The sequence below is a fragment of the Fusarium oxysporum genome, chromosome V (assembly GCF_013085055.1).
Source record: "Fusarium oxysporum Fo47 chromosome V, complete sequence".
NCBI lineage: Eukaryota > Fungi > Ascomycota > Sordariomycetes > Hypocreales > Nectriaceae > Fusarium > Fusarium oxysporum.
Window position 1 is genome coordinate 2727371 of NC_072844.1, and position 23524 is coordinate 2750894.

The 23524-nt window shown below is 49.6% G+C and overlaps 6 protein-coding genes across 6 annotated transcripts; 3 read left to right on the forward strand and 3 right to left on the reverse strand.

Moving 5' to 3' along the window:
- Nucleotides 1–137: 137 nt before the first annotated feature.
- Nucleotides 138–2913, reverse strand: FOBCDRAFT_134922 (solute carrier family 25 member 42; the record flags this gene model as incomplete). The annotated part of the gene is made up of 8 exons (XM_031184499.3): nt 138–215; nt 269–636; nt 714–818; nt 985–1006; nt 1797–1998; nt 2053–2189; nt 2253–2528; nt 2587–2913. 8 exons carry the CDS (start codon nt 2911–2913, stop codon nt 138–140), a joined length of 1515 nt encoding a protein of 504 aa, XP_031040141.3.
- Nucleotides 2914–4383: 1470 nt separating this feature from the next.
- On the reverse strand, nt 4384–5768 carry FOBCDRAFT_36717 (uncharacterized protein). Its single transcript, XM_059612166.1, has 6 exons — nt 5540–5768; nt 5085–5141; nt 4933–5032; nt 4664–4881; nt 4533–4612; nt 4384–4481 (listed from the first exon to the last, which is right to left on the reverse strand). The coding sequence occupies exons 1-6, from the start codon at nt 5620–5622 to the stop codon at nt 4432–4434; spliced, it is 588 nt and encodes a 195-aa protein (XP_059464940.1). The 5' UTR covers nt 5623–5768; the 3' UTR covers nt 4384–4431.
- Nucleotides 5769–6722: 954 nt separating this feature from the next.
- FOBCDRAFT_223885 (MBOAT, membrane-bound O-acyltransferase family-domain-containing protein) lies at nt 6723–9586 on the forward strand. Its single transcript, XM_059609643.1, has 7 exons — nt 6723–7864; nt 7917–8038; nt 8093–8744; nt 8799–8917; nt 8969–9065; nt 9126–9343; nt 9393–9586. The coding sequence occupies exons 1-7, from the start codon at nt 7219–7221 to the stop codon at nt 9510–9512; spliced, it is 1974 nt and encodes a 657-aa protein (XP_059464941.1). The 5' UTR covers nt 6723–7218; the 3' UTR covers nt 9513–9586.
- Nucleotides 9587–9630: 44 nt separating this feature from the next.
- FOBCDRAFT_36749 (calponin homology domain-containing protein) lies at nt 9631–12080 on the reverse strand. The gene is made up of 5 exons (XM_031184510.3): nt 11889–12080; nt 11623–11833; nt 10871–11565; nt 9837–10822; nt 9631–9782 (listed from the first exon to the last, which is right to left on the reverse strand). Exons 1-5 carry the CDS (start codon nt 11909–11911, stop codon nt 9751–9753), a joined length of 1947 nt encoding a protein of 648 aa, XP_031040152.2. The 5' UTR covers nt 11912–12080; the 3' UTR covers nt 9631–9750.
- Nucleotides 12081–12859: 779 nt separating this feature from the next.
- Nucleotides 12860–14005, forward strand: FOBCDRAFT_223890 (uncharacterized protein). Its single transcript, XM_031184511.3, has 2 exons — nt 12860–13130; nt 13205–14005. The coding sequence occupies exons 1-2, from the start codon at nt 12979–12981 to the stop codon at nt 13836–13838; spliced, it is 786 nt and encodes a 261-aa protein (XP_031040153.2). The 5' UTR covers nt 12860–12978; the 3' UTR covers nt 13839–14005.
- A 661-nt stretch (nt 14006–14666) lies between these two features.
- On the forward strand, nt 14667–23401 carry FOBCDRAFT_135893 (uncharacterized protein; the record flags this gene model as incomplete). The annotated part of the gene is made up of 11 exons (XM_059607944.1): nt 14667–15282; nt 15332–15411; nt 15467–15500; nt 15552–16284; nt 16339–16571; nt 16634–17042; nt 17093–17878; nt 18439–18644; nt 19037–19137; nt 19196–19345; nt 19403–23401. 11 exons carry the CDS (start codon nt 14667–14669, stop codon nt 23399–23401), a joined length of 7347 nt encoding a protein of 2448 aa, XP_059467230.1.
- Nucleotides 23402–23524: the final 123 nt, after the last annotated feature.

Below are 23524 nucleotides of genomic sequence, written 5' to 3' on the forward strand. Positions count from 1 at the left end.
TTTCATTGTAGAATTTTGTGATACCTAGGCACGCCAATTCCATGCAAGACCCATTTGCCAGTCGAATTTTGGCATCATTTGCCGCATAACCTGGCCCAAACTCCACCCAAGGCCAATATTTTTCACCAACCAGCCGCTTAGACCTTGAAACCGCGCGAACGTCTTCGGCCACGAGCACGCTCGAACTTGCGGCCCTTGGACTCGACATAAGGCTTCTGCAGTGGGTGTTAGAGGTTGATACCAAAATGCTATGAGTGGATGATATTACCTTGTGGCTGTGGGGACCGAAGCCGAAGTGCTTGACAGCCTCACGGGCGTTCTTGGGGCCACGGAGGATCAGGGTGTTGCTTCCGGTGGGAGCACGGAGAGCAAGCTGGTCCAGGGTGATGGCCTCACCACCAGCGGCGACAATACGGGCGCGGGCAGTGGCGGTGAATCGCAGAGCAGCGACAGTCACCTTGGGGAACTCGAGCAGGCGGTTGTCATCGGTGATGGTACCGACAACGACGACGGTTCGCTTCTCACCCTCCTTGTTGATGTTGGCGACAATTCGGGACAGGGAGACGGGAGGGCGGTTGATCTTGGACGTAAACAGACGTCGGAGAACGACCTTGTTGAAGGAAGAGTCGGTTCGGCCTGCACAATGTGGGGAGATGGTTAATTGAGAGTTCTCGATCGAATTTGTGCACTTTCAGGTGGGGGATTGGACATACGGGCCAGGAAGCGGTAGAGCTTCACCAAGAGCTTGAGGTAGACATTGTCGCTCTTGGGGGCAGTGCGGTGAGTGCCCTTGACGTGGTGGCGGTCGAGATCGATACCTGTGAGGTGAAGCCATCGTCAGCCATTTGGTTCAAGCATGCTCAAGAATGGGCAACTCTGTCTTGCGCTTTCGCGAACAAGATGGTGCCTTGGTCGCAGAGAAAGAGGCACGATAGCGCACTCCTTCTCTACTCGCATACAGAGGCTGAACTTCAATATCTTCACGTACCCATGGCGGCGGTTGTCGCTGTGAAATTTGGCGATGTTGGGTATAGAGGCGGATGCGTAGAACAACACTTTCTTTCGAAAAATTCAGGCCTTTGGGATGGTGGGTCGGTGCACACAACTCGCTCCTGCCGATTAAGGGCGGTCATTGACGGCAGTTAGGGTTTAGTGCTTTCACCGTAACTGACAACCGAAAAAGGAACTAACCACTCTAGGTCACCTTAGTCAGGCTGCCACCGAACTCACCTCGGTCTGGGGCTATCTATCTATCACTTCGTCAACCTATCTAGGGCCATGGACCACCCCTCGCCCATGGCTTCATTTCAGGTTAGAATCATTTATAAATTTTCTAAATATGCCGTCATTGTACGATGTGAACAGCGCCGTGATGGTGAGATATGTCAGGTAATGATGTAAACATACCTCTAACATCACGAAGGGAAGACATGAAAGTCTTACTTGTAGCCAATCAAGTGATCCATTGTAGGACTACGATGGTATTTGTCTATCAATTCAAGTGTCCCTGCCCCGTATCCGCCGCCAGATCTTTCTTAACCTCTATGCATCATCCAGTAATGTATGACAGGCCTCGCACCAAAACTTGCTTGCCATTTGCTCCAACTGCTTCATGATTGTACAAATCTACGTTCCTGACGTCTCCCATGACTGCGCCGGTCCGTTTCCTTTTTTGTTCTTTCCCCCAATGCCAAAAGCCATGCCTGAGAATAAAACCCCTTCTGTAGTACAAACTATCTTCACATATCTATATAAAATCACAAGGAGCGTGGCTCAGATTCGGGTCTGAGATCGACGAGAAAATCACGGGTCATCTCAAAGCTCAGCCAGCTCGATGCCATACTGGGGGCAACCTTGAGCAAGTTAGGCACTATGCCTTTGTAAAGTCCCTTGATTCCCTCTTGCGTCACAATGACCCGGATTGCATCTGTTATACCCTTGTACTGGTAGCCCATGCCTGACATGGTGTTGATCTGGAATCGGCGCCGTAGAACGTCGCTATGTGTTCTGTAAGCAGGGCGATCACATAATTGCTATAGCAGAGTTACTTACAAGGGATATGTGCAAGTTTGTGCAACAGCTCCAGATATGGCACCGGCCAGCAACTTACGGGTTGCGTTGGGGTTCTGCTCTCCTTCTGGCGTCAAGTACTTTCGGACTGATTCGTAGACCATGAAATTAAGACCGACCTGGAAGAATCAATCAGTTCTTGAAACTTGTATGTTAATGCAGGTGGGAGATTCGGGGCTTACGTATGGTGCTACTCCGGCAACTGTAGGAATAATGCCTCGATATAGAGCAGACATGCCACCCTCGGTCTTGTACATTTGCACCAAAGTAGTCCACATACCAGGCAATTTGTCTGGCCTATTTCCTAGCTCGGCAAAACTTGCAGATTGGATGGATAGCCGCGTGCGAACAATGTCGAGAGGGTAGGTAAGGAAGACAGACGTTATACCAGCGATGCCACCACAGATAAGGCGAGTAATCGGTGCCAAGTCAGCACCCGGGTAGCTTTCAAAGATGTTCTGCGTATGTGTTAGCTTGGTGGGTATAAGCTTGAGCCTCGCCTGAGGCATTACATACCCGCTTATAAAAGTTATAACTGCTGAATTGCACAGCAGAGTATGGGACGATGCGGATACAGTTCGTGCCGTTGCCTCGCATAAATCCCCTCCAGCCTTCTTCCCTCCACATCTTACTCAGGGCTTTCCCAACTGACAGCTTGTACGCATCTCGCCCGACGCTTTGGATCTGCATGAGAATCTTGAGCCGCTCAAGGGGGGATACGACGGTTCGAGAGACAGCGCCAGCAACACCTCCTGCGCAGAATGCGGCGATCACTGGCTGAGAGATGGTCTCCCGGAACTGTATGGAGCGACTAGGGGCCGCAGCCTCGGTCGAATTGACCATGTCTGGTTGTGACTATAATACCTGATTAGCAAATCTTGCATGAGAAAAATGACTTTGCACCAAGACTGCATCCAAGTCAACAATCAGCACATGCTTGACGTACGGTGGAGGTGGACATGGCGACGGGCGACGGGCGACGGGCGAACGTATTGCGTCGTATGTGAGACAATGGCAATTGGTCCCAAGACAAGGCTTCGTCTTTGTTGAAAGCGCCAGGTTTAAAGTTGTTGCTAGATCTAAACCTCGGTTGCGACAGTGGCGGGTGGCCTCAAGACTTGAATATTGTCTCCGGTGTTAGGTATTCCCTGTCAAACGATTGTGTCTCCAATTGTTACTGTGGTTGAAAGAATAGTGATGGCATGCTGGAAGGTCGAGGTGAGGATAGAGTGAAAGCAACCATTTGGGGAGAAGTTTTCGAGTCTGCGCCAGAACCGACACACGACAAGGCGTGCGGGCGGATTATCGGCGATTAGGTTCGTCAACGGTTGGGCAGGTATCGTCTTTATACGAACAGTCTTGATCGATGATGGGAAGAGGATGTTGACGGACGGGAGACGGGATCGGTGCCGTCAAGGAGCGGATGGGGGCGCGTGAGCCGGCGTTGCGGATGACTTCGGGGCGCGCGCGTGGTCCCCCGGTTTCCGCTCGGGAGAAGTAGAAGCAGGACCTGGAACGCTTTATTGTGGGGGAGAAAGGTCTCGCAGCCGGATCAGTGGCTTTCTGCGCTACAGGGTAAGCCGAGAGCATATGACAACGAGCAGATGCGTCCATGTGATCATATAAACGATACAGGTTAGTAGCATTGGTAAAAACTGGTGCTTTGTGCGAATCAAGACTGTTTGTGTTTTGTTCGCATTTGGCCCAGTGTGATGTCCCTGTATCCTGTGCCCATTCCACATGCCAGAGTCGTCTCTGATGGATCTTATTTGAAGGTGGAATCTGAGAGGCGCCGACTCAAGAATGGCTAGCTAGACACTAAAGTCAGCCATTGATCAGACTCTTTTCAGCTAGGCACAGGGGCAAGGGGCTGGGGAAGAGACAAGTTTCATGGTGACTGGCCACGATGAGTCCCTGCTATCTGTAGCGCGACCGCATGAACGGAACCAGTCACAGCCTTGAGATGCACAACGTCATCGTCATCTGGTGCATATCCCCAAGTATCACTGCGAAAGAGGCTCGAGAATTGTGCGATACAGACAGATCGTTGACCCGTTACGCCGAATCGTGTTACAAAACAGTCTACAGATAAACTACCTACGAAATGAAAACTTCCAAAGGAAACGCGCCGTGGCAAAAGCCTTCAGTCTTGGAAAAAACAATGCACCCATATCCGACCCAACATGGCATCCGTAGACTCTTATACGTTCCATGCCGTATTGGTTGGGCCTTTCAAACAATATTACACAGTGGACCTATCAAATAATAGGGAGCGATGCCGACCCTAAGCAGGTCGCAGAAACTTTTACTTGAGAAGCCTGGTCAGAAACGACAAGGAATCTCTTGCTGTCAGAGAGTCGTCTACTCGGCAACGTCAAGATCGTCGTGAGCAGGAGGAGGGCTGTCGAGAGCTGTACCCGGAGTGAGCTAAAGTCAACTGGTCCAAGAGTTGGAAAACATACCCTTACGCTCGTCACCATTCGTACCGTTCTCCCGTCGGTCACGATCATCACGGTCATCCTTGGAGTCACGCTCACGGTCCCTGCCGTCTGGTTAGCATGTGCATCATTGGGGCATCAAATTGAAAATATACCGATGATCAGGGCTGCGAGAGCGATCCCTGTCACGTCGGCTCTCGCGGTCATAGTCTCGGTCACGGTCCCTACGGTCGTCCTTGCGAGGAGAATAATCGCGTGTACTGCGGCGGGGAGAAGGAGAGCGTCCACGTCGAGGAGAGCGAGCGCCACCACGTCGGTCACGGTCGCGTCCAGATTCAAAGCGCCATGAGGCAGAAGGAGGAGTACGAGCCCACTGAAGCTAAATTAGTGATTGCGCTTGAAATGTCTTGTTTGGGCTGCATACCTCAATCTTCAAAATGTCATCGCGGCCGATGCGCTTGTTGTGCATCTCATGGTAGGCATCATCAGCATCGCGACGGTCCTCGTACTCAACAAAAGCGAAGCTACTGCCATGTCAGCTCAACTGCACGCCAATTGAGAGTAGAGCATACTTACAGCCGAGAAGATGTAGACCTGGGTGCGGGAATATCGCAGCGAACCAGTCGGCCGTAGCTATCAGATTCAAGGTCAGTATACTACAGAACATATTGTAACGCAGCTAAACGCCGGCAGATGCCCCCTTTTTGAAATGAACGCTATGCGCATTCGCACGTCGGATCTCGAAAGACTCCGCGCCAACTCAATCGAAATGTGACTGCACAATGGACAAGCAGTCCCATCGACTAACGTGGGAAGACAGGGAAGGAGAGAGTGCTGGGGACGTGGGCGCGGACGGAACGAGAGGACGATGGCGCGAGGACGACGATAGACGGCGAGGCGTCAGGGCCAGGCTGAAGACCATTAAAAAGTCTCCAGCTCATGGCATAGATATGGACGAAGGCGCGCGCGAGAACGATAGGACGCGGACGTGGGCGAGGGCGTGGGCGTGGGCGTGGACGAGGTTGACATACCGTTCGAACTCGTAGGCGAGGTCGCGAGCGCGGGTGCCGTGGCTAAAGCCGGTCACGTAGAGAGTGGTGCCGCCGCGAGACATTGTTGTCTAGTCAAACTAGAGATGCTGGGTGATAAGAACGAATATGAAACTGATGCAGCAGTCCCGAAAAGTGCTGGGGAAGGAGAAGATTGATGGAAACGCGTTGATGATGGTGTAATCTTAAACAGTGTCGAAGTTGTACGATGCGGTCACGAGTGTTGGTACGGAAAATTTGGCGGCTAAAAGCTGACATAATGCAGCTACCCTACCTACTCTGCAGCCAATGAAACAAGTCTAGCCAACTTGGAAGAAGTTCAGCGAAATGGGCAGGACCCGCTCTCAGCCTTGCTTTGAAGCATCATGAATCGTGATGCAGAGAATTCGGGTCTTGCATAGTTTCCGTGAGTGATGCTGAGGGATCTGATCTACCTATGCCGTTGTCCCCTCCGGTAGTTATTCAGAAGCTTCATTCGTGGTTGGTTTTCAGATCGGCATACGGAGTTCAACAGGACGGCGCGCGCGCTCTATACAAGCCCGGAATCCGACACATGGATGGCTCGTATAAATTTGTGGAGGCAATTCACATTCATACTGGCACCATTGGATCATCTACCTGTCGGTGCTCCGTGAGCGCCTACTCAGAGGCCATGATGTCATATCTTAATAAGTCCTTAGATTTACTGAGCTTTCAATTACTATGGTATGTAGCCCTTTTATCGTCATGTCATGTCACATGCCTCCCTGGATCCTAGGGTCTAGAAGATAGTGAAATAGAGATGGCATATGCAATTGATGCCCAAGCCCCATTAGCGTTAATCCTTGTCATGATATTTCAAAGCTTGCGACGATGATTCGAATGTCTCAATGATATATACGGATAACTAGATAACAAATTGCTAGCTCTAGCTTGGTTCACTACATGCCTTATATACAGGAGCAGGAACAAGATCAAAGTGCGACCTCTTGACTTAACTGATCATCCAAGGGCATAGAGGCACACGTTGCCGAGAAACCATACTAGGGATCTCTGTTGTGTTATCTATCCACGAGGTACTTCGCAGTCGTAGTCTCTTTGTTACCGAGCATCCCGACAGTGTGTGTAAGCCTCATCCACGTCTGCTGGCCAATGCATGCCTGGATCCATGCCGTGGAAAAGTAGTGGAGGGCCCAGTGGCCGAGGCTCTTTACACAATGACGTTTTGCTACTACTTTACACCATGAGTCAGTCTCACAAGCCTTATCCACAAAGCAAGATAATAAGCATGATTGTGTTCCAGCTTTACCCATCAACGGCAACTTCGGACTCATCAGCAAATAGTGAACGGTCGGCATCCGCGCGTTGTCAAATGCCGGCTGCGTCTTTTGATCTTCAGCCCGTGGCATCCGACCATATTCATGCACGAACTCATTTGATAGTTATCTTAAAAGGCCGCAGTTACTTCTCTTTGATAGCTCTCCCATAATTCCATGTATTGATTTGTATCCCTGAGAACATTGGATATTCAATTGATTTATTAGAGCTTTCACACCCTTCCCTAGGCCGACATAGGAGGACATTATCAGGACTGCAATTACTTAACCAGCCTATCCATTTCGACAATAACTCGAATAATCCATCTAAATTATTCTCAGCCTACCTTACTTATCGTCAACCCGATGGTATCCTCAACTGCCCCTGGAAGGTCCCCGCTTTCCGGCCGGAGTACCGGGCAGCCGGCCCCGGAACTCCAACGACCAGCACCGAGATCACTCGGGGAAGCTCTGCGAGCCGCTGGTATGACAATTGACGGGCCCAGCCCCGGACTTGGCTCTGAAACCCCGAGTGAAGAGGATTACGATGAGAATGTTCGACCGACCCTGACAGAGCCATCAGCTGTCCGGCATCGTTATGCCCATCATGTCCAGCCTCGACCAGAAACCATATCCCTGTCTGGCACTGATTTTGAGAAACTGCAACAGGAGCCCGGGTTGCGCTTCAAGCGTCGTGACTCAGGTATCCATCTTGTTCTCGACGAGGATAATAGCCTGCAACGACTACTTAAAACCAGCTCAGAGTGGTCACAAGAATCGACCGGTCCAAAGCAGAGACGTCGAAAGTTCGCCGATCTTGTCTTCACTAGCCAATTCTCAGCTTTTGACCGTCATAGCCCATCAGCGTCGAACAGTCCATTTCATGGGTTTTATACATTATTTTGGCTCGCCGTTACTCTTTTCGTCTTCAAGATCTCGGCCCAGAACTGGCAAGTCTACGGAAACCCCCTGGGAACGAACGAAATCGTGCAGACTATGTTCCATCGAGATGGTATGATATGGCCTTAACACTTTCTGGGTTCGTGAGACTGACTGTATCAAAGTTGTCGTCCTTCTTCTCTCAGATGGCATCATGTGTGCCCTCACAGCAGTGACTTGGATGATTCAACGGCTTGTATCTGCCAACTACCTTAACTGGGATGGTGCTGGATGGGTTATACAGAATGTAAGTTACAATTGTCATGCAAGAGTCATGGACTAAGCTTATGCATGCTCTCAGATGTGGCAAACGGCCTTTCTGGCTGGCGTTGTTGGCCTGACTCTCTGGCGTGACTGGCCATGGACTCATACTGTGTTTTTTGTACTTCATGGCATCGTCATGCTGATGAAGCAACACTCTTACGCCTTCTACAACGGTCACTTATCGACAGTCTATAAACAACGTGCCAAGATAATGAAGAAGCTTAGGCAACTAGACCTAGTTGATCCAGCCATGACCCCATCGCAGACTGAACCCCCGGCGTCAGCCATCTCAACACAACATCTTAGTGTTACCCCTTCTGCCGAAGAGCGCCGAAAGTCCATCTCAGCGCATCCCGGCCAGGAAGAAAGTGATATAGATAAGATTTCACGAGCCATTGCTTCTCATCAGCCTTTGGACGACGAGCAAGTTGCTCTCTTTGAACGCATCATGAAGTGGGAGGTGGATGCAATGACCGACGAACTCAAGGGAACAGCAGCCACCATAGGCAAAGCTTACCCCAACAATCTGTCTTTCATCGATCACTACAAATGGATCCCTCTGCCAACTCTTGTTTATGAGATAGAATACCCACGATCCGATTCTATCGACTGGTCGTACGTATTGGAGAAGTTTACCGCAATGTTTGGTGTGCTATTTGTGATGGTTCAGGTCTCGCAGCACTCTATTTGTCGGTTACGTTCTTCTAGAAATTGCCATTTGTCATGCTAACGGAAACTCATAGATCCTGTCGTCATGAAGACGATCGAGATGAAGGAGAATGGCGTACCACTGGCTGGGAGATTTCAGGAGTTTCCAGGGTTCCTTCTCGATCTTATCTTCCCTTTCATGATGGAGTACCTGGTGAGCAGACAGAAATCCTCGCTATCTGCACTTGGTTCTAACACACCATAGCTTGTCTGGTATCTCATATGGGAAACTATCCTAAATATCCTGGCCGAGTTGACATATTTTGCCGATCGAAACTTTTATGATGCGTGGTGGAACAGCGGTAAGTCATTCGATATTTGTTCTCGGTAATGTCGGTATAGAACTGATATCTGCTCACTAGTCTCGTGGGATCAGTTCGCCCGGGACTGGAATCGACCTGTTCACGTCTTTCTTCTCCGCCACGTTTATCATAGTTCTATATCATCTCTGAAGGTCAACAAGCACACAGCCACACTGATTACATTCTTTCTTTCAGCCTGTGTCCACGAGCTGGTCATGTGGTGTCTATTTAAGAAGCTGAGAGGCTATCTCCTGTTCCTCCAGATGTGCCAACTACCAGTGAGTTTTGGTGACCCGAACCTTGAATTAACTACTTACTGGTTCACAGTTAGTAAGGCTGAGCCGCACCAAGTGGTTGCGTGGGCGCAAGACACTAGGTAACTTGATCTTTTGGTTGGGTATTTTTACAGGACCAAGTCTGTTATGTAGCTTGTATTTGATCCTCTGAGCGTACTTCAACCGACGATAATTAGAAATGTCACATTGATCTCTATTCGCGAAGAAAATCCTCACCACCTAGACTGGCAATAATACAGAGGATGATCACATCGATCGAGATGACGAATGGCACTGTGTTGGCAATATGATGGTCGTTGGAACCAAAGCTTTTATAAATATCGAATATTCCTGCATGCGAATAACCACGTCCCCAACCGCGCCATCGCCAAACAAGTCCCAAACTAGATCTACATTCTTTCGTGGGTAGCCATAAGAGAACCTAGCAGTCACATTAGCATATTGTACTTGAGAGCTCTTTTACAGTAGAACCTACCAATGAAGGTGGTGATGAGGCGGCTGCGGACTTGGCAGATATCTTCGGGAACCAGCCAAATGGTCGCGCCGAGCTTTCGAGCAATGCTGATACTCAACTTGGCGTTCAAGTAAGCATCCTCGTCAGTCTGTCCAGATGTAACAAGATCGTAATCGACATAGCTGCTCTTCATTCCATTCAGAACATCCAGAAGGAAGATGCCAGATCCGATTGAAGGATCCTTGAAAGAGCGGATGGAAGAGTTCCTGCCGCCCTTTCGTGACATATCGTTTGCCCATCGCACCATCTCAGAGTCGGTGATTTCTCGCTTGCCCAGCTTCTGAGCTAGTGAAGATAGAGTAACAGTGATGTCCTTGCGCATGAGTTGCCACACGAGACCAAGAGTCAAGGTCCTTTGTCCATCAGTAATGTCAGCGCCTTGGATGCCAACTAGCGAGAACCCATTTTGCTTTCCAAGCTCAATCGCGTAATTGGTGTTCTCGACGGCCTTGAATCTCGACATCTCACCTCCATGCGCTGGTCTCTTGTTGACGTGACGGGGGTTGACAGAGCCCGGGATGACCTTCTCGTAAGCCTGGAGGAGGATACTGCCGTCCCTAAGATCATCAAAGAACGAGACAACTGCAGGTTGAACGTCCAGACTGTTCAGCCACAGTGTAAAGACTCGAGCCTCGCGTTCTCCCTCCGCATCGAAGTCTTCAACCTCGAGTTTCTCTTCCTCAGTGATGGGGTCAAGGGCGGGGTGATTGTTGAATAGATTGGCGACGAACGCTAGGTTAAGCTTGGGGTTACCAGCGACGAGTGACTTTGGTGTCAAGAATTTGCGGCATCCAAGCTTGTCTGCTTCTTGTAGAACTGCCTCAGCTCGCTCATGTAGATCTTGCTTCTGTAAAGGCGCACGGGTAACGCCATACTCGGGACCAATTTGCGCCAGCAGAACCGAATAATTTTCACCATCCTTAACATCAGAGGAGAAGTTCTTGACGCTAAGACTGGTTAATTTCACAAAAGACAAACCATGTCAGACAACTTACGTGCGGGGCCAGTTAGCAGCTTTCAGATGGTAGTTGAACCATCGAAGGAGAATTTGCTCGGGAGGCAAGCGGAGAAACTGCTCAAGTGTCTCGTCCTCATCAAGCAGTCTATACAGCTCAGGATGGAGCTTGATATCGATCTTTCCAAGCAATCCTCGTCGAATGATCTGCCAGATGAGACCCAAAATAAGATGTTCTCGAACCTCAATGATATCACCAGCACCGATGTTAACAACAGAACAGCCGATACCTTTGGCAGACTCGATAACAATGTTGTTGTTCTCACTCATGTGGAAAGCATTGAGGTTCTTGATCTTCCTGCCGGGTATGTTAAGGACACGCTCATCAATGGTATCGGGAACGCTGTCGTTGATGAGCTTGGCTAGAACCAAGCCATCCTTGCACTCGTCGAACATTTCGAAAGTGTCGGTGGGGAAGGGGAGACGACTATCAATATCAGCATCGCCAGCCAGCACGGCATTGATGTGACGGGTAAATTCGGTGCGTTCATCCTCGTTAATGGTGTGAGTGATGTTGGCATTAGAGCCCTGGACCTGAATCTTTCCGCTCACGCTACCCTTGGAAGCATGGCCTCCAGTACGTTGCGCGACAACACCACCACCTGCAGAGGGAGGAGTTGGTCCCGTGGACATGCGCTTCTGAGCGGGCGATGAATCGCGAAGCTTGGCAACGAGCTGGCGCGGTATGGGTTAGTACGTGTAGAAGGGCAAATTCGAGCATTCGGAACGTACGCTAACATAATCCTCGAGCTCAACGCGTCGCGAAGAGTCAAGTTCGACTTCCTTTAACGCCTGGCGCACAACATCGTAGGGCTGGTTTTCGCTCTGCTGGGTTGCCTTGATAGCGGTAGCTTCGTCAAGGTATCCCCTATCGTCGACATCAAGCCGCTGAAAGGCATCGGACAAGCTGAATATTTCGTTCTGTTGAAATTGAGGAAACTTCCTATTATAACATAGTCAGCCTCGCGATGAAGCCCGCGAGTTCCGGTGCGACCGACCTCTGAAGTTTCAAAACGTTCATGGCGGGGGAGGGCGGGGTGCTCCAGGAGGGCACCTATGCAGTTGGACAGGGCCGAGCAGGCGAAGGTATGGTATTCTATTGAGAATCCGAAACCACCAGAGAGATAAGGCAGTTCTCGAGCGCAGGAAGGTATTCGTGGGCTGTCTTATGGGTTGAGGAAGAAGATGATGCGAGAATTGGGCGACTGAAAGGAGAGTGACTGTCTTCAGGCGGCGTAGGTTGAGTGAGTGGGGGAGATCCCAGTCTAAATGAAGGAGGTACCTGGAAGATGATGTCGATCAAGTACCGCCAGACGGCGATTCATGTACTTACCGGGAGGACATCGGCAATAATTGTACTTATGACCATAACTGAAGTACTTTTATGCCACGTCACTGCGGGGAGCTTCCCTGCCAAGAGTCTCCCATAGTGGCCTGCTAAGCAGTGATGTAATATCCGCCATTCGAGATGGCAGTGCAGCGCTCCAATTTCCTATTATTTCAGCTTAGTTCACTATCATTTAGAGGTATTTAGTAAGGCCTTGTGTTGGTATTCGCAATCACTTACGACACCAGGCCTAAGCACACAACACATGGAATGGAGATTTAGTTGTTGCCTGCTGGCCCAGGTATTCTACCATGCTATATCTCCCGTGCGTACGGTAAGGTAGCTGTTGATTCGCTGCCTGACGAAAACGGTTGTTTTATGAAGCCTACTAATAGTGATAATGCTTGTTATAGGTAGATCAGTTCATCTAGTCGTACCTGACAGCCGTGTTCAACCTATGTGTTAACAGCCCGAGCCTACGAATATTTGGTCAGGGGGCTGTCACTGTTGCAGGTCAAAGGCTCCAAGTTCCAACCACAAGTTGGGCGTTTTCGTCTCAGCAAAGCCCCACTTCGTTGCGTCAGGCCGATGAAATGCCCACAATCTTCGCCAAGCAAGGACACGCCAAACGGTGGAGATAAACTGAAAAAAAAGTAGTACAGTAAAAAGCCATCGCCTTGAGACTTATAGAAATTCTCATTCACACCTTACTGTGTCTGTCCCTGCCAGTTTACAGCCAGTCGCTCTTTTTCGGTATAGAAATGGCTCTCTGCAAAGTTTGTGAAGAGACCTTGGTGCTGCGTCTTGATCCTGAGGAGGATGTAGATGACGAAGCTGGCGCTGCAGGCCCCAGCACTTCAGATTCATCAGTGCCCGATGATCTTGAGCTCCCCTGTGGTTGTCACTTTCATTGGTAAGTCTTCCTTGAGAACCCCGTTTGCTTTATACCTTTCACCCGAGTATAGTAGCTCAACTAATCGTCAATAGGCAATGCTTGCTTGACCAGTCTTCAGATGTAGCCCTGTCCCTCAAGTGTCCCAGCTGCACCGCATACCTTCCTGTCAATGAAGGGGGCCCTTCGGTGACAAACACTTTCCTCTCGACACCCCCGGGTACCGCCATACTCACAAGATATACGAATGAGGGCGGCATCCAGGAAAACCTAGATATTCTTCCATCCATCACCGAGGAAGCATATCTTGAGAGTAACCCCAAGGCGCGCCCAGCTCGCGCGCTCCTTGTCATGTGCGCGGAGGGTGATGTTGGCGGCGTTGTTGAACTTCTCCGAGACGCCAGTGACAGTGTTGAAGATCTCACAGCCTTTGTAACCTACCAGGACCCTCTGGGAGACATGAAGAACGGGTTGCACCTTGCGATAGAAAACTCACAAGAGGAATCGCTTTGGCTTTTGCTTTGGCTTTGTTCCACGATCCCGGAATCTGCCTTTCCAGAGTATGCTCGCTCTGTGGCTGAGGCGACAGGTGTTGGCCGCTTGTCGGTGAACAGAGAAAGGGATATTCGTGGGTTGCGAGACAACCAAGGTAGGACAGCTGCAGACCTTGCCCAGCAGCGACAGGGACAATGGGGGCATATTCTTCAGACAGGTTTATTATCGCCGTAGAGTCGGCAGGCAGGTTCTGTTAATGGCGTTCAAAAGCGATTGCATGACCAATGCTACAACTAGACAATATGGTTTATGAAGGTTAAAAATATATACGGCTGCATCCCCAATTCTGTGCTTCATCTTCAACAAGCTTTTTGGCATGAAAGCCGGGACTGTAGTGGAGTCGTGTGAGTAGTGGTTTGTGGAAGCTCCTCTCACCTCAGTATTCGTTTGCCGACGAGTTCCAGAGAGTTCGGTTGAGAAGGAAGACTTGAGGTAACAGAATCCTTGCACAAACAGGTTTGGATCTTTGAGTGTATAGTCTCTATGGGCTTCAAAGAATATGGTATTGAGTTAGATATTAAGGCCATTCTAAAGCTGTGTTTGGTTATATTAAAGGCTTTGGAAAGTACATATGGAGTACATATGCTTAAAATGACGGTTTATGTAGATACCCAAATCAGTTAGTTCAACGTAGGAGCCTGCACTAGTGTCCGCAGCTGGAACGTCATCTGGCTTTCACATGGAACATACCTAATATCTAACCTACCTACCTATCTACTAAGCTTTGGGGGTTACTGTGACACTTCCTATCAAATTCACCGAGAAGTCAGATTTATATCTACGTATCTTGCAATCTGGAATTATTTGTTTCAGTTCACGTCGTTCTGAAAGCTAGAACATCAGTTACGAGATATTTTGGTCCTGTCGCATATCGGTGAGCCACTTGTCGCACTGGCTCCATCACTCGTCTCAACCCACAAGCTTCCCAGATCCTTAATATCACAACGGCTTGCAACGTCAACATTTGGATGGTGTGTATGGTCACGATCATTCAGTGTGAATATGGCACCAGGGACAGCCGAGAAGAAGATCGAGAGGTCATATCTGAGCTCCGCTGTTGATTCTTTTAATCCTTGGGCTGCTAGTCGCAGCACAACTCCAACTCAAAAAACAAAGCCTGAGGAGGAAACGTCGACGGTTCCAACCTCGGCGAACCCTGATGATCACACCACAACCCACCTCTACGGGCAAAGCCTTCGAACATATCCCTCAGGATGCCCTCCTCTAAAGGTTCAGTGGTTCCATGCCGTAGATGTTCCCAAGCGGAAACCTCGCCTCAGCAAATCCACACAGCCCGAAAAGCCTTCGACACTACCAAAGAAGTACAACCCGTTTTCTTCTTCAGACTCAAAGGCTTTAGAAGCCGAGTATCAGAAGCTGCTCGAAGAACTAGAGGAGGCCAGGACTCGAGCACCTGGAGATGTGCAGATGGCCCCGAGAAAGCGCAAAGCAGATGTCGCAGATGACACCACAGACGGACTGACAAACCGGAAGCGCGGGCTGTCTGATCCGCAGTCAGCTGGAGTTCGTGTTCCTGTGAATGAGGACTTCTTATTCGACGTTGACATTGAATGCCGGGAATTGGCTCCTGTATATTGGCTTGGCCCGGTTTATGATGGTATGCAGCTGTAAAGTTCTTAGTCTGAATATTCGCTAATCGATGATAGTACGCAGAGGGACATGGTTTTACCATGAAGGCTCTAACTTGCGCCCTTGCGAAGAGAATCTAGCCGCTCAGCTGGAGGAGGTATACTCAATATTGAATGCCACAATTGTCGTGCTCGATCTAACTACGTATACAGGGCTACCTCAAAATGAAGCCATGGCTATATCCCAGTAAGACAAAATTAGCTACCATTTGCACCTTTTGACTAAAACACTGTACAGCAAGAGACCGTAGTCCATCAGGAGCTAAAAGGAACCTCACACCGAAAGCGTCGCATGAGAACTTACGTTCGACAGCTAAGAGTGGAGGTGAGCAAGCCGGCCAGACGCCAGTTGCTGATGGTTCTGCAACTGAACCATCTTCTCGTGGTCAACCCCAGCCCCAATCATACCGATTATTTGGAACATACATGAACAGTCTGGCCACATACCACGATGCAAGCACTGCCTATCTAAATACGGATGGTATGCTTTCTTGGGTGACTTCTTCTATGTACCAAAGGTTCGCTGGTGGGAGTTATATGAGCGGAGTAAGACTGGTACGCGGCTATTCGGAACCTAGCAAGAGTAAAGAAAAAGACACCGACAAGGACAAGAGGGAAGAGAAACAACCCAACGCAGCCGATTCGGGTATTCCGCTGGACGAAAAACAACAAAAGAGTCTGAAGCGAAGATCAGCTCCACCCACTACCCGTGCTTCACATGAAGACCTTGCTCAGAATGGCAACGACATTACTCCGACCCAAGACCCTCGACGCGCAACACTTCAACGCCAGCTTTCTTCCCTCCTTGAGGGTGAAGGAAAGACAAAGGCCGAAAAGGAAGAAGACATACGGCGACGTGAAGAGCAAGAGATACAAGACGATTACAATGCACAGGCAGGCGAAACCCAAGGACGTGAAATCGAGCATCTGGTGCTTGTCACACATGGTATAGGTCAGCTCCTTAGTTTACGGTATGTCCTATATAAAACACCTTGTGATTATCCTCAACTGACCAATATTATTAGAATGGAGAGTGTCAATTTTGTTCACGATGTCAACGTCCTCCGCAAGACAATCAAGTCAGTGTATGCCAACTCAGCAGATCTGAAAGCATTGAACTCAGAACTTGGGGCTGGACCCGGTAACTGCAGGGTACAGGTGCTTCCCGTGTGCTGGAGACATCTGCTGGACTTTCCCAAGAAGCGTGAGAAGAAGGGAGAGCGTGACCTGGGAGATGTAGACGACGATGAGGATGAGTGTGAGTATACACACATCATCCCCTTGCTAGTCGCCATGTTGCTGACTTGACCGATGTTGTAGATCCATCCTTGGACGACATTACTATCGAAGGGGTGGCATTCGCACGCTCCCTGATCTCGGACCTTGCCTTAGATGTTTTGCTATATCAAAGCTCGTATAGGGCTCAAATCTCGAGGATCGTGCTAAATGAGTGTAACAGAATCCTCAAACTATTCAAAGAAAGAAATCCTGACTTCAGAGGAAAGATTCACTTGATGGGTCACTCTCTGGGTTCCGCGATTCTCTTTGATCTGCTTTGCCAGCAAAAACGGGATCAGTCCGCTGAGCCGAAGTCTGTTCTACGGTTGTGGCCAGCTCAGGATATTTCAGAAACACCCAACAAGGACCCTGAGCTCAACCTTGAGTTCAAAGTTGAGGATTTCTTTTGCCTGGGCTCTCCAATCGGTCTCTTTCAGATGCTCAAGGGACAGTGCGTCTCAGTATACCCTAGAGAAACGTCCAACACTGACATGATTTCAGAACAATAGCGGCCAGACATCGCAACGCATCATCCGACATCAAAGATATCCATGGGGGAAGTACAGAAGGGGGATGTTTTCGAACCGCACCGCTTGCTTCAGGAGTAGAGCAAATATCCTCCTTGACTGGTCTTCCTATGTCTGTCTCATCACCGAAGGTTCAGCAGCTCTTTAACATCTTCCATCCATCTGATCCAATTAGTTACCGCCTAGAGCCGCTGATATCTCCGACCATGTCTACACTCAAGCCCCAACTGTTACCATACACGAAAAGAGGAATATTCGGCAATGTTGCCCCACAGGGATTGACGGGAATCGGAGCAAAAGTCGGACAGAGCGTTAGCGGACTGTGGTCAAGCCTGAGTGCTGGCATCGCAAGTAACCTGCTCAATCGATCTCTTGGTTTGAGTAACGAAGAGGTTGCACGGATTACCGCCAGCGCCGAAGGCGCAGGCCCTGAAACAGGAACCAAGACAGCAAACCGAGACGTGCCAAACGCTGCAGAGAAACGGGAAGCCACAGATGCACGTATGAAGAAGCTCGCGGACTCTGCGTCTGTGCCCGACTCCGGAGCCGGTGACCATAACCCGACACTGATCGACGAAGAAATTGAAACCTTGTATTCCAATTTCCAAAAGAGTCGTGTAGGGCCAAATAAGGACCAGGAAACGACAGGAACAGCAACAGCAACAGCGGACGACGATAAGAAGGCGCGCAAGATGCGCAAGGAGGAAGCCAAAGTTCGAGCACTCAACCGTAACGGCCGAGTTGACTATAGCATTCAAGAGTAAGTACTTTGCTTGACATAGTAATGCGAAAAGCAAACAAAGGCTAACGTTGAACACAGGAGCGTCCTGGATTTCAATCCCATCAATACCATTGCATCTCACATGGCATACTGGGCTGATGAGGACGTAAACCATTTCGTACTCTCGCAGCTGCTATCGAACAGGTCGAGTGCGAAGAGGAATGAGACCGAGCCTCCATCGAAGAACGAGTGAACTAGAGGATGGGAAGGACGATACAATTTGGAGATTTGGCAGTAGACATCTCAGAGTCGTATAATGCAGAATGTCGCTCGTCAACCTCGAGAGCCAATTCCTCGAGGCATTTGGCGAGTTGGGCTTGATAGGGTTCTATAGATTCATGTAATTAACTTGGCCATCTAAGATAGGTCGTGCGCTAAAGCTTGGAAAAATGTAGAACCATAACTAAAAGAGACTGAGCTATTGATACTCACCCTCTCCGCTCAAAAATGGTGAAGTTTTTGACTGGGCGATAGATACTCGCGCCTATTCATGTTATCCAATATATACCAAGTATCCTTCGCCGAATGATTCATCTTAGTGCCTTTATGACTCTTAGCTCTAACAGGCCCTTCAAACCTGAGGTAGATGCTTGGGTGGCTGGCACCCCGCGTGTCGACAGTATGGTGGGGCACGACACTAAGAATGGGACCCTCTTCGCAGACGATGTAAATTTTGCGACGAAACCCACGCCTTCCGACTTTGGACATTGTGTTCTGCGCTGCAACCTCCAACCTGTCTGGTCATGTACATCGAACTCGAACACGCAACACTGCAAGAAGCTTTTAGCCCAAGCTTGTCGTGATCTAAACCCACGATCACTGCGTATTGCGTATCCTCAGACCTGCGATCGGCACCCCATACCTGCCGACGCTTCCAGCGCCCGAGCTCGCAGCTTTTCGCAACGATCCAACCTTTAACCCCACGACGACCAAGAATAAACACTGCTGCTACCAACAATGGCGATCGCTGCATCCGTTGATAGTCCCGTCAAGCAGCAGCTTGTGGATAAGCTGCCAAAGCGGTTCAAGGGCATCAAGTTTGGTATCCAGTGAGTTTGACTTCGTGTGGTGGCATGGTCACCACTCTTACCTTGGACCTCCAAGCTGACTTTGCAACCTTCTTTAGATCCAATCAAGATATCGCCAACCAAGCTGTTCTTGAAGTTTCCGACCGTTTGCTCTATGATATTGAGAATAACCGCGCTCCATATCGCCACGGCCCTCTAGACTCTCGACTGGTATGTGATGCTCTTAACGACTTGGCAATAGTCCAGTTCAAAACTCATTCTGTTTTAGGGCACATCGAGTAAACAAGGAAGATGTTCGACTTGTCAAGAATCTCTTAAGGATTGCAATGGACACTTTGGTCATGTCCGTCTTCCTTTACCCGCCTTCCATGTGGGTTATCTTCGCTTTATTATGTCAATTCTCCAGGAGATTTGCAAGGTAAGCTAACCGTTCTTGTATGAATGACTTCTTTATAGAGAGCTAATGGTTTCCTAGGACTGCGGCCGAGTTTTGCTCGAAGAACCCGAACGACAACAGTTTCTCAAGGAACTGAGACGACCGTTTTTGGACAACTTGCGACGGACCCAGATATGCAAAAAGATTAATGAACAGTGCCGGAAGATTAAGACATGCCCTTACTGTGGCTCCTTGAATGGCCAAATTCGGAAGATCGGTGTTCTCAAGCTTGCTCACGACAAGTTCGTTGCTTACAATAAATCAACTGCTGCGAAGAAAGTCCCGCCTGAGAGCAAGATCAAATTTGACAACTCCTTCAACGAGGCAAAACGCGAGAACCCAGAGCTGGACAAGCACCTTAGGAAGGCTATGGAAGACCTCAACCCCCTCAGAGTTCTCAATCTCTTTAAGATGATCAGTCCTACCGACTGCGAGCTTCTAGGTCTGGATCCTGCAGAGGGACGACCAGAGATGTTTATCTGGCAATTCCTACCCGCCCCTCCTGTCTGTATCAGACCATCCGTCGCTCAAGACAATGCGAGCAATGAGGACGACATCACCACCAAACTAGCTGATATCGTGTGGGTTAGTGGTATGATTCGGTCTGCTCTGCAGAAAGGCTCTCCAGTCCAAACCATCATGGAACAGTGGGAGTATCTACAGACTCAGATCGCCATGTACGTCAATAGCGACGTTCCTGGCCTTCAACAGCCCGGGTTTGGTAAAGCCACGAGAGGTTTCTGCCAGCGTCTGAAAGGCAAACAGGGTCGCTTCCGTGGCAACCTTTCCGGAAAGCGTGTTGACTTTTCAGGAAGAACCGTCATCTCCCCCGACCCTAACCTTGGTATTGACCAAGTTGCTGTGCCACAACTAGTTGCGAAGAACCTGACTTACCCAGAAAGAGTTCAGCGACACAACCTCGAGAAGCTTCGCCAATGTGTCAAAAATGGACCAGACATTTGGCCAGGAGCTCAGCGGGTCATCAAGTCAGATGAAGGTGGCTACCTACAATCTCTTAAATTCGGCAATAGAGAGTACATAGCTCGAGACCTCAAGTTTGGTGACATCGTTGAGCGGCACCTTGAGGATAACGACATTGTTCTCTTTAATCGTCAGCCTTCTCTGCACAAGCTAAGTATCATGAGCCATCTCGCCAAAGTTCGCCCCTGGAGAACCTTTAGATTGAACGAATGTGTTTGTGGACCTTATAATGCCGACTTCGACGGCGATGAAATGAACCTTCATGTGCCACAGACGGAGGAGGCTCGTGCTGAGGCCATCAATCTGATGGGCATCAAGCACAACCTAGCCACACCAAAGAATGGCGAACCTGTCATCGCTGCTACGCAGGATTTTATCACAGCAGCTTTCCTGCTGAGCAGCAAAGACCGGTTTTTTGACCGCAAGACCTTTACCTATCTCTGCATGCACATGATGGATGGGAAGACACACCTGGACATGCCACCTCCAGCCATTATTGCACCTCAATCGCTCTGGACAGGCAAACAACTCTTTAGTATGCTCATGCGACCTAACAAGGACTCGCCTGTCAAGGTCAATCTTGACGCAAAATGCAGAGCTTACAAAGCGCGACCTGGCCAATGCCCCGATATGGACCCCAACGACGGCTGGCTTGTTGTCCGCAACTCGGAAGTAATGTGTGGCCGCATGGACAAGTCTACTGTCGGAACAGGCAAGAAAGATTCAATTTTTTATGTGATTCTCCGTGATTTTGGACCAGACGAAGCTGTCATCGCCATGAACAGGCTGGCTAAACTATGTGCGCGGCAACTCACAAATCGAGGATTCTCGATTGGTGTGGGAGATGTTTTCCCGACAGAATCACTAAATAAAGAGAAGGAGAAACTTGTTGCTGTCGCCTACAAGCAGTGTGATGACCTGATTGAAACATTCAAGGCAGGAAAGCTTGAGAAAGCTGCTGGCTGTAACCAGGAGCAGACGCTCGAAAACTCCATGTCCGGTATTCTCAGCAAAGTTCGACAGCAGGCAGGTTCATATTGTGTCGACACATTGAGCCGTAATAACGCCCCCCTTATCATGGCCAAATCCGGATCGAAGGGTTCAGATATCAACGTGGCGCAGATGGTTGCTCTTGTTGGGCAGCAGATTATCGGTGGTTCACGTGTTGCAGACGGGTTCCAGGATCGAACGCTTCCACATTTCCATAAGAACGCTCGACAGCCCCCATCGAAAGGATTCGTCAAGAACAGTTTCTACACTGGCCTATTCCCCACCGAATTCATCTTCCACGCCATGTCAGGCCGTGAGGGTTTAGTCGATACAGCCGTCAAGACCGCCGAGACTGGTTATATGTCTCGACGACTAATGAAGTCGCTCGAAGATTTGTCTACTCAATATGACGATACTGTCCGGACGTCCGGAGGCGGGATTGTTCAGTTTCAGTTTGGTGCAGACAAGCTCGATCCTGTGGATATGGAGGGCTCGGCAGAGCCAGTTCATTTCCAACGGACATGGACTCATGCCGAGAGTTTGACAGTGGACAACAGCGAGACCTCTATGACACCAGAGGAGATTCGATCCTTTTGCGATAAAGTGCTGGAAACTGAACGACGGCGTTACGTCAGGCGCGGGTTACTGCATAATGAGATTTTGGATTACGGGGATACGAGTGATTATGGTATCGATGAGCACGAGGGTGCTCGAGGATTCCTCAAAGCGATTGAACGACATGTCGAAGGGCTGGCGTCAAAACTGGAGACCGTACGAAAGTTGGCTGGATTCAAAGGTGGTGACATGGTAAGGTCGACTGCTCAAGACCACGCGGATCGAACTGCCAAGGTGACGCTGTCAACTCTTCGACTCTTCATCAAGATGTGCCTGGAGAAGTACAAGAAGGCGCATGTTGAACCCGGACACGCTGTTGGAGCTGTCGGAGCCCATTCAATTGGTGAGCCAGGGACCCAAATGACACTCAAAACATTCCATTTTGCCGGTGTCGCAGGTATGAGTATCACGCAAGGTGTTCCCCGAATCAAGGAAATCATCAACGCGTCAAAGGCCATTAGCACACCTGTCATCACATGCCCTCTCGAGAACAACGAGCAAATCGAAGCAGCTCGGGTTGTGAAGGGACGAATTGAGAAAACCTATATCTCGGATGTCCTGCGGTTCGTTGAAGATGAATGGCGCACGACAGAAGGCAACGTTGTTCTACAGATTGACTCCGCCGCTCTTTCAGATATGCACCTTGGCATTGGCCCTTACGATATTGCTGAGGCTATTTGTAAGCAGCGCAAACTCAAGGTGCAAAGAGATGATCTATCAATCGATGGAGAGCGCATCATCGTTCGCGTACGGGACGTTACCGATCCGGCGACAAAGAGGACTACGGCTCGCAGCAAAGCCGCTGCCGCTGAGACTGGAGACATGCTGTTAAGGGCCAACTTCTTGCGCCGCTCACTCCCCAATGTCCCCATCTCGGGTTATCCTGAAGCCACGCGAGCGATCATTCAAACATCGGAAAAGAGCACTCATACTGTGCTTGTTGAAGGCTATGGTCTCCGGGAATGTATGACTACAGAGGGTGTTATTGGCACAAAAGCCCGTACCAACAATGTCATGGAGTGCCGGGATGTACTTGGTATTGAAGCAGCCAGAACCACCATTGCTGACGAGATTGGTGAGGTGATGGGCGATATGGGCATCGATCCGCGACACATGCAACTTCTTGCCGACGTTATGACCTACAAAGGTGAAGTGCTCGGCATTACTCGTTTCGGGCTGTCCAAGATGCGCGATAGCGTTCTACAATTGGCTTCGTTCGAGAAGACCCCGGATCATCTCTTCGAAGCTGCAGCTGGCATGAAGACCGATCAAATTGAGGGTGTCAGTGAGTGTATCATCATGGGACAAACAATGTCGGTCGGCACTGGTGCATTCCAAGTTGTTCGTCGCTTGGGTATCAGGGAGGGAGATATCAAGCAGAAACCGACGCTGTTCGAGGATGCGTGGACGGAGGAGACGGCACTTAAGCGCAAGGCTCGCCGAAAGGTCTGAGAACAAGACTATATCTACTGTACTGGATTACAATGCGTGGCGTGATGGATGCATGCCGACATAGCGATACCATAAGAATTTGTTGTTTTAGTACTGGGGCGAAAAGGTATAATATTACGAACT

Excerpts from the sequence above, each read along its gene's own strand:
- FOBCDRAFT_223890 (XM_031184511.3), top strand. The coding sequence starts at position 12,979 with ATGGCTCTCTGCAAAGTTTGTGAAGAGACCTTGGTGCTGCGTCTTGAT. Across the intron at positions 13,131-13,204 it reads TGTGGTTGTCACTTTCATTG|GCAATGCTTGCTTGACCAGT; the intron begins GTAAGTCTTCCT and ends AATCGTCAATAG.
- FOBCDRAFT_223885 (XM_059609643.1), top strand. The coding sequence starts at position 7,219 with ATGGTATCCTCAACTGCCCCTGGAAGGTCCCCGCTTTCCGGCCGGAGT. Across the intron at positions 8,039-8,092 it reads CTGGATGGGTTATACAGAAT|ATGTGGCAAACGGCCTTTCT; the intron begins GTAAGTTACAAT and ends GCATGCTCTCAG. Across the intron at positions 8,918-8,968 it reads CTTTCATGATGGAGTACCTG|CTTGTCTGGTATCTCATATG; the intron begins GTGAGCAGACAG and ends AACACACCATAG.
- FOBCDRAFT_36749 (XM_031184510.3), bottom strand. The coding sequence starts at position 11,911 with ATGAACGTTTTGAAACTTCAGAG. Across the intron at positions 11,834-11,888 it reads AACGTTTTGAAACTTCAGAG|GAAGTTTCCTCAATTTCAAC; the intron begins GTCGGTCGCACC and ends ATGTTATAATAG. Across the intron at positions 10,823-10,870 it reads GCTGCTAACTGGCCCCGCAC|CGTCAAGAACTTCTCCTCTG; the intron begins GTAAGTTGTCTG and ends AACCAGTCTTAG.
- FOBCDRAFT_36717 (XM_059612166.1), bottom strand. The coding sequence starts at position 5,622 with ATGTCTCGCGGCGGCACCACTCTCTACGTGACCGGCTTTAGCCACGGC. Across the intron at positions 5,142-5,539 it reads CTCGCCTACGAGTTCGAACG|CTACGGCCGACTGGTTCGCT; the intron begins GTATGTCAACCT and ends TGAATCTGATAG. Across the intron at positions 4,613-4,663 it reads TCTCGCAGCCCTGATCATCG|GGACCGTGAGCGTGACTCCA; the intron begins GTATATTTTCAA and ends ACCAGACGGCAG.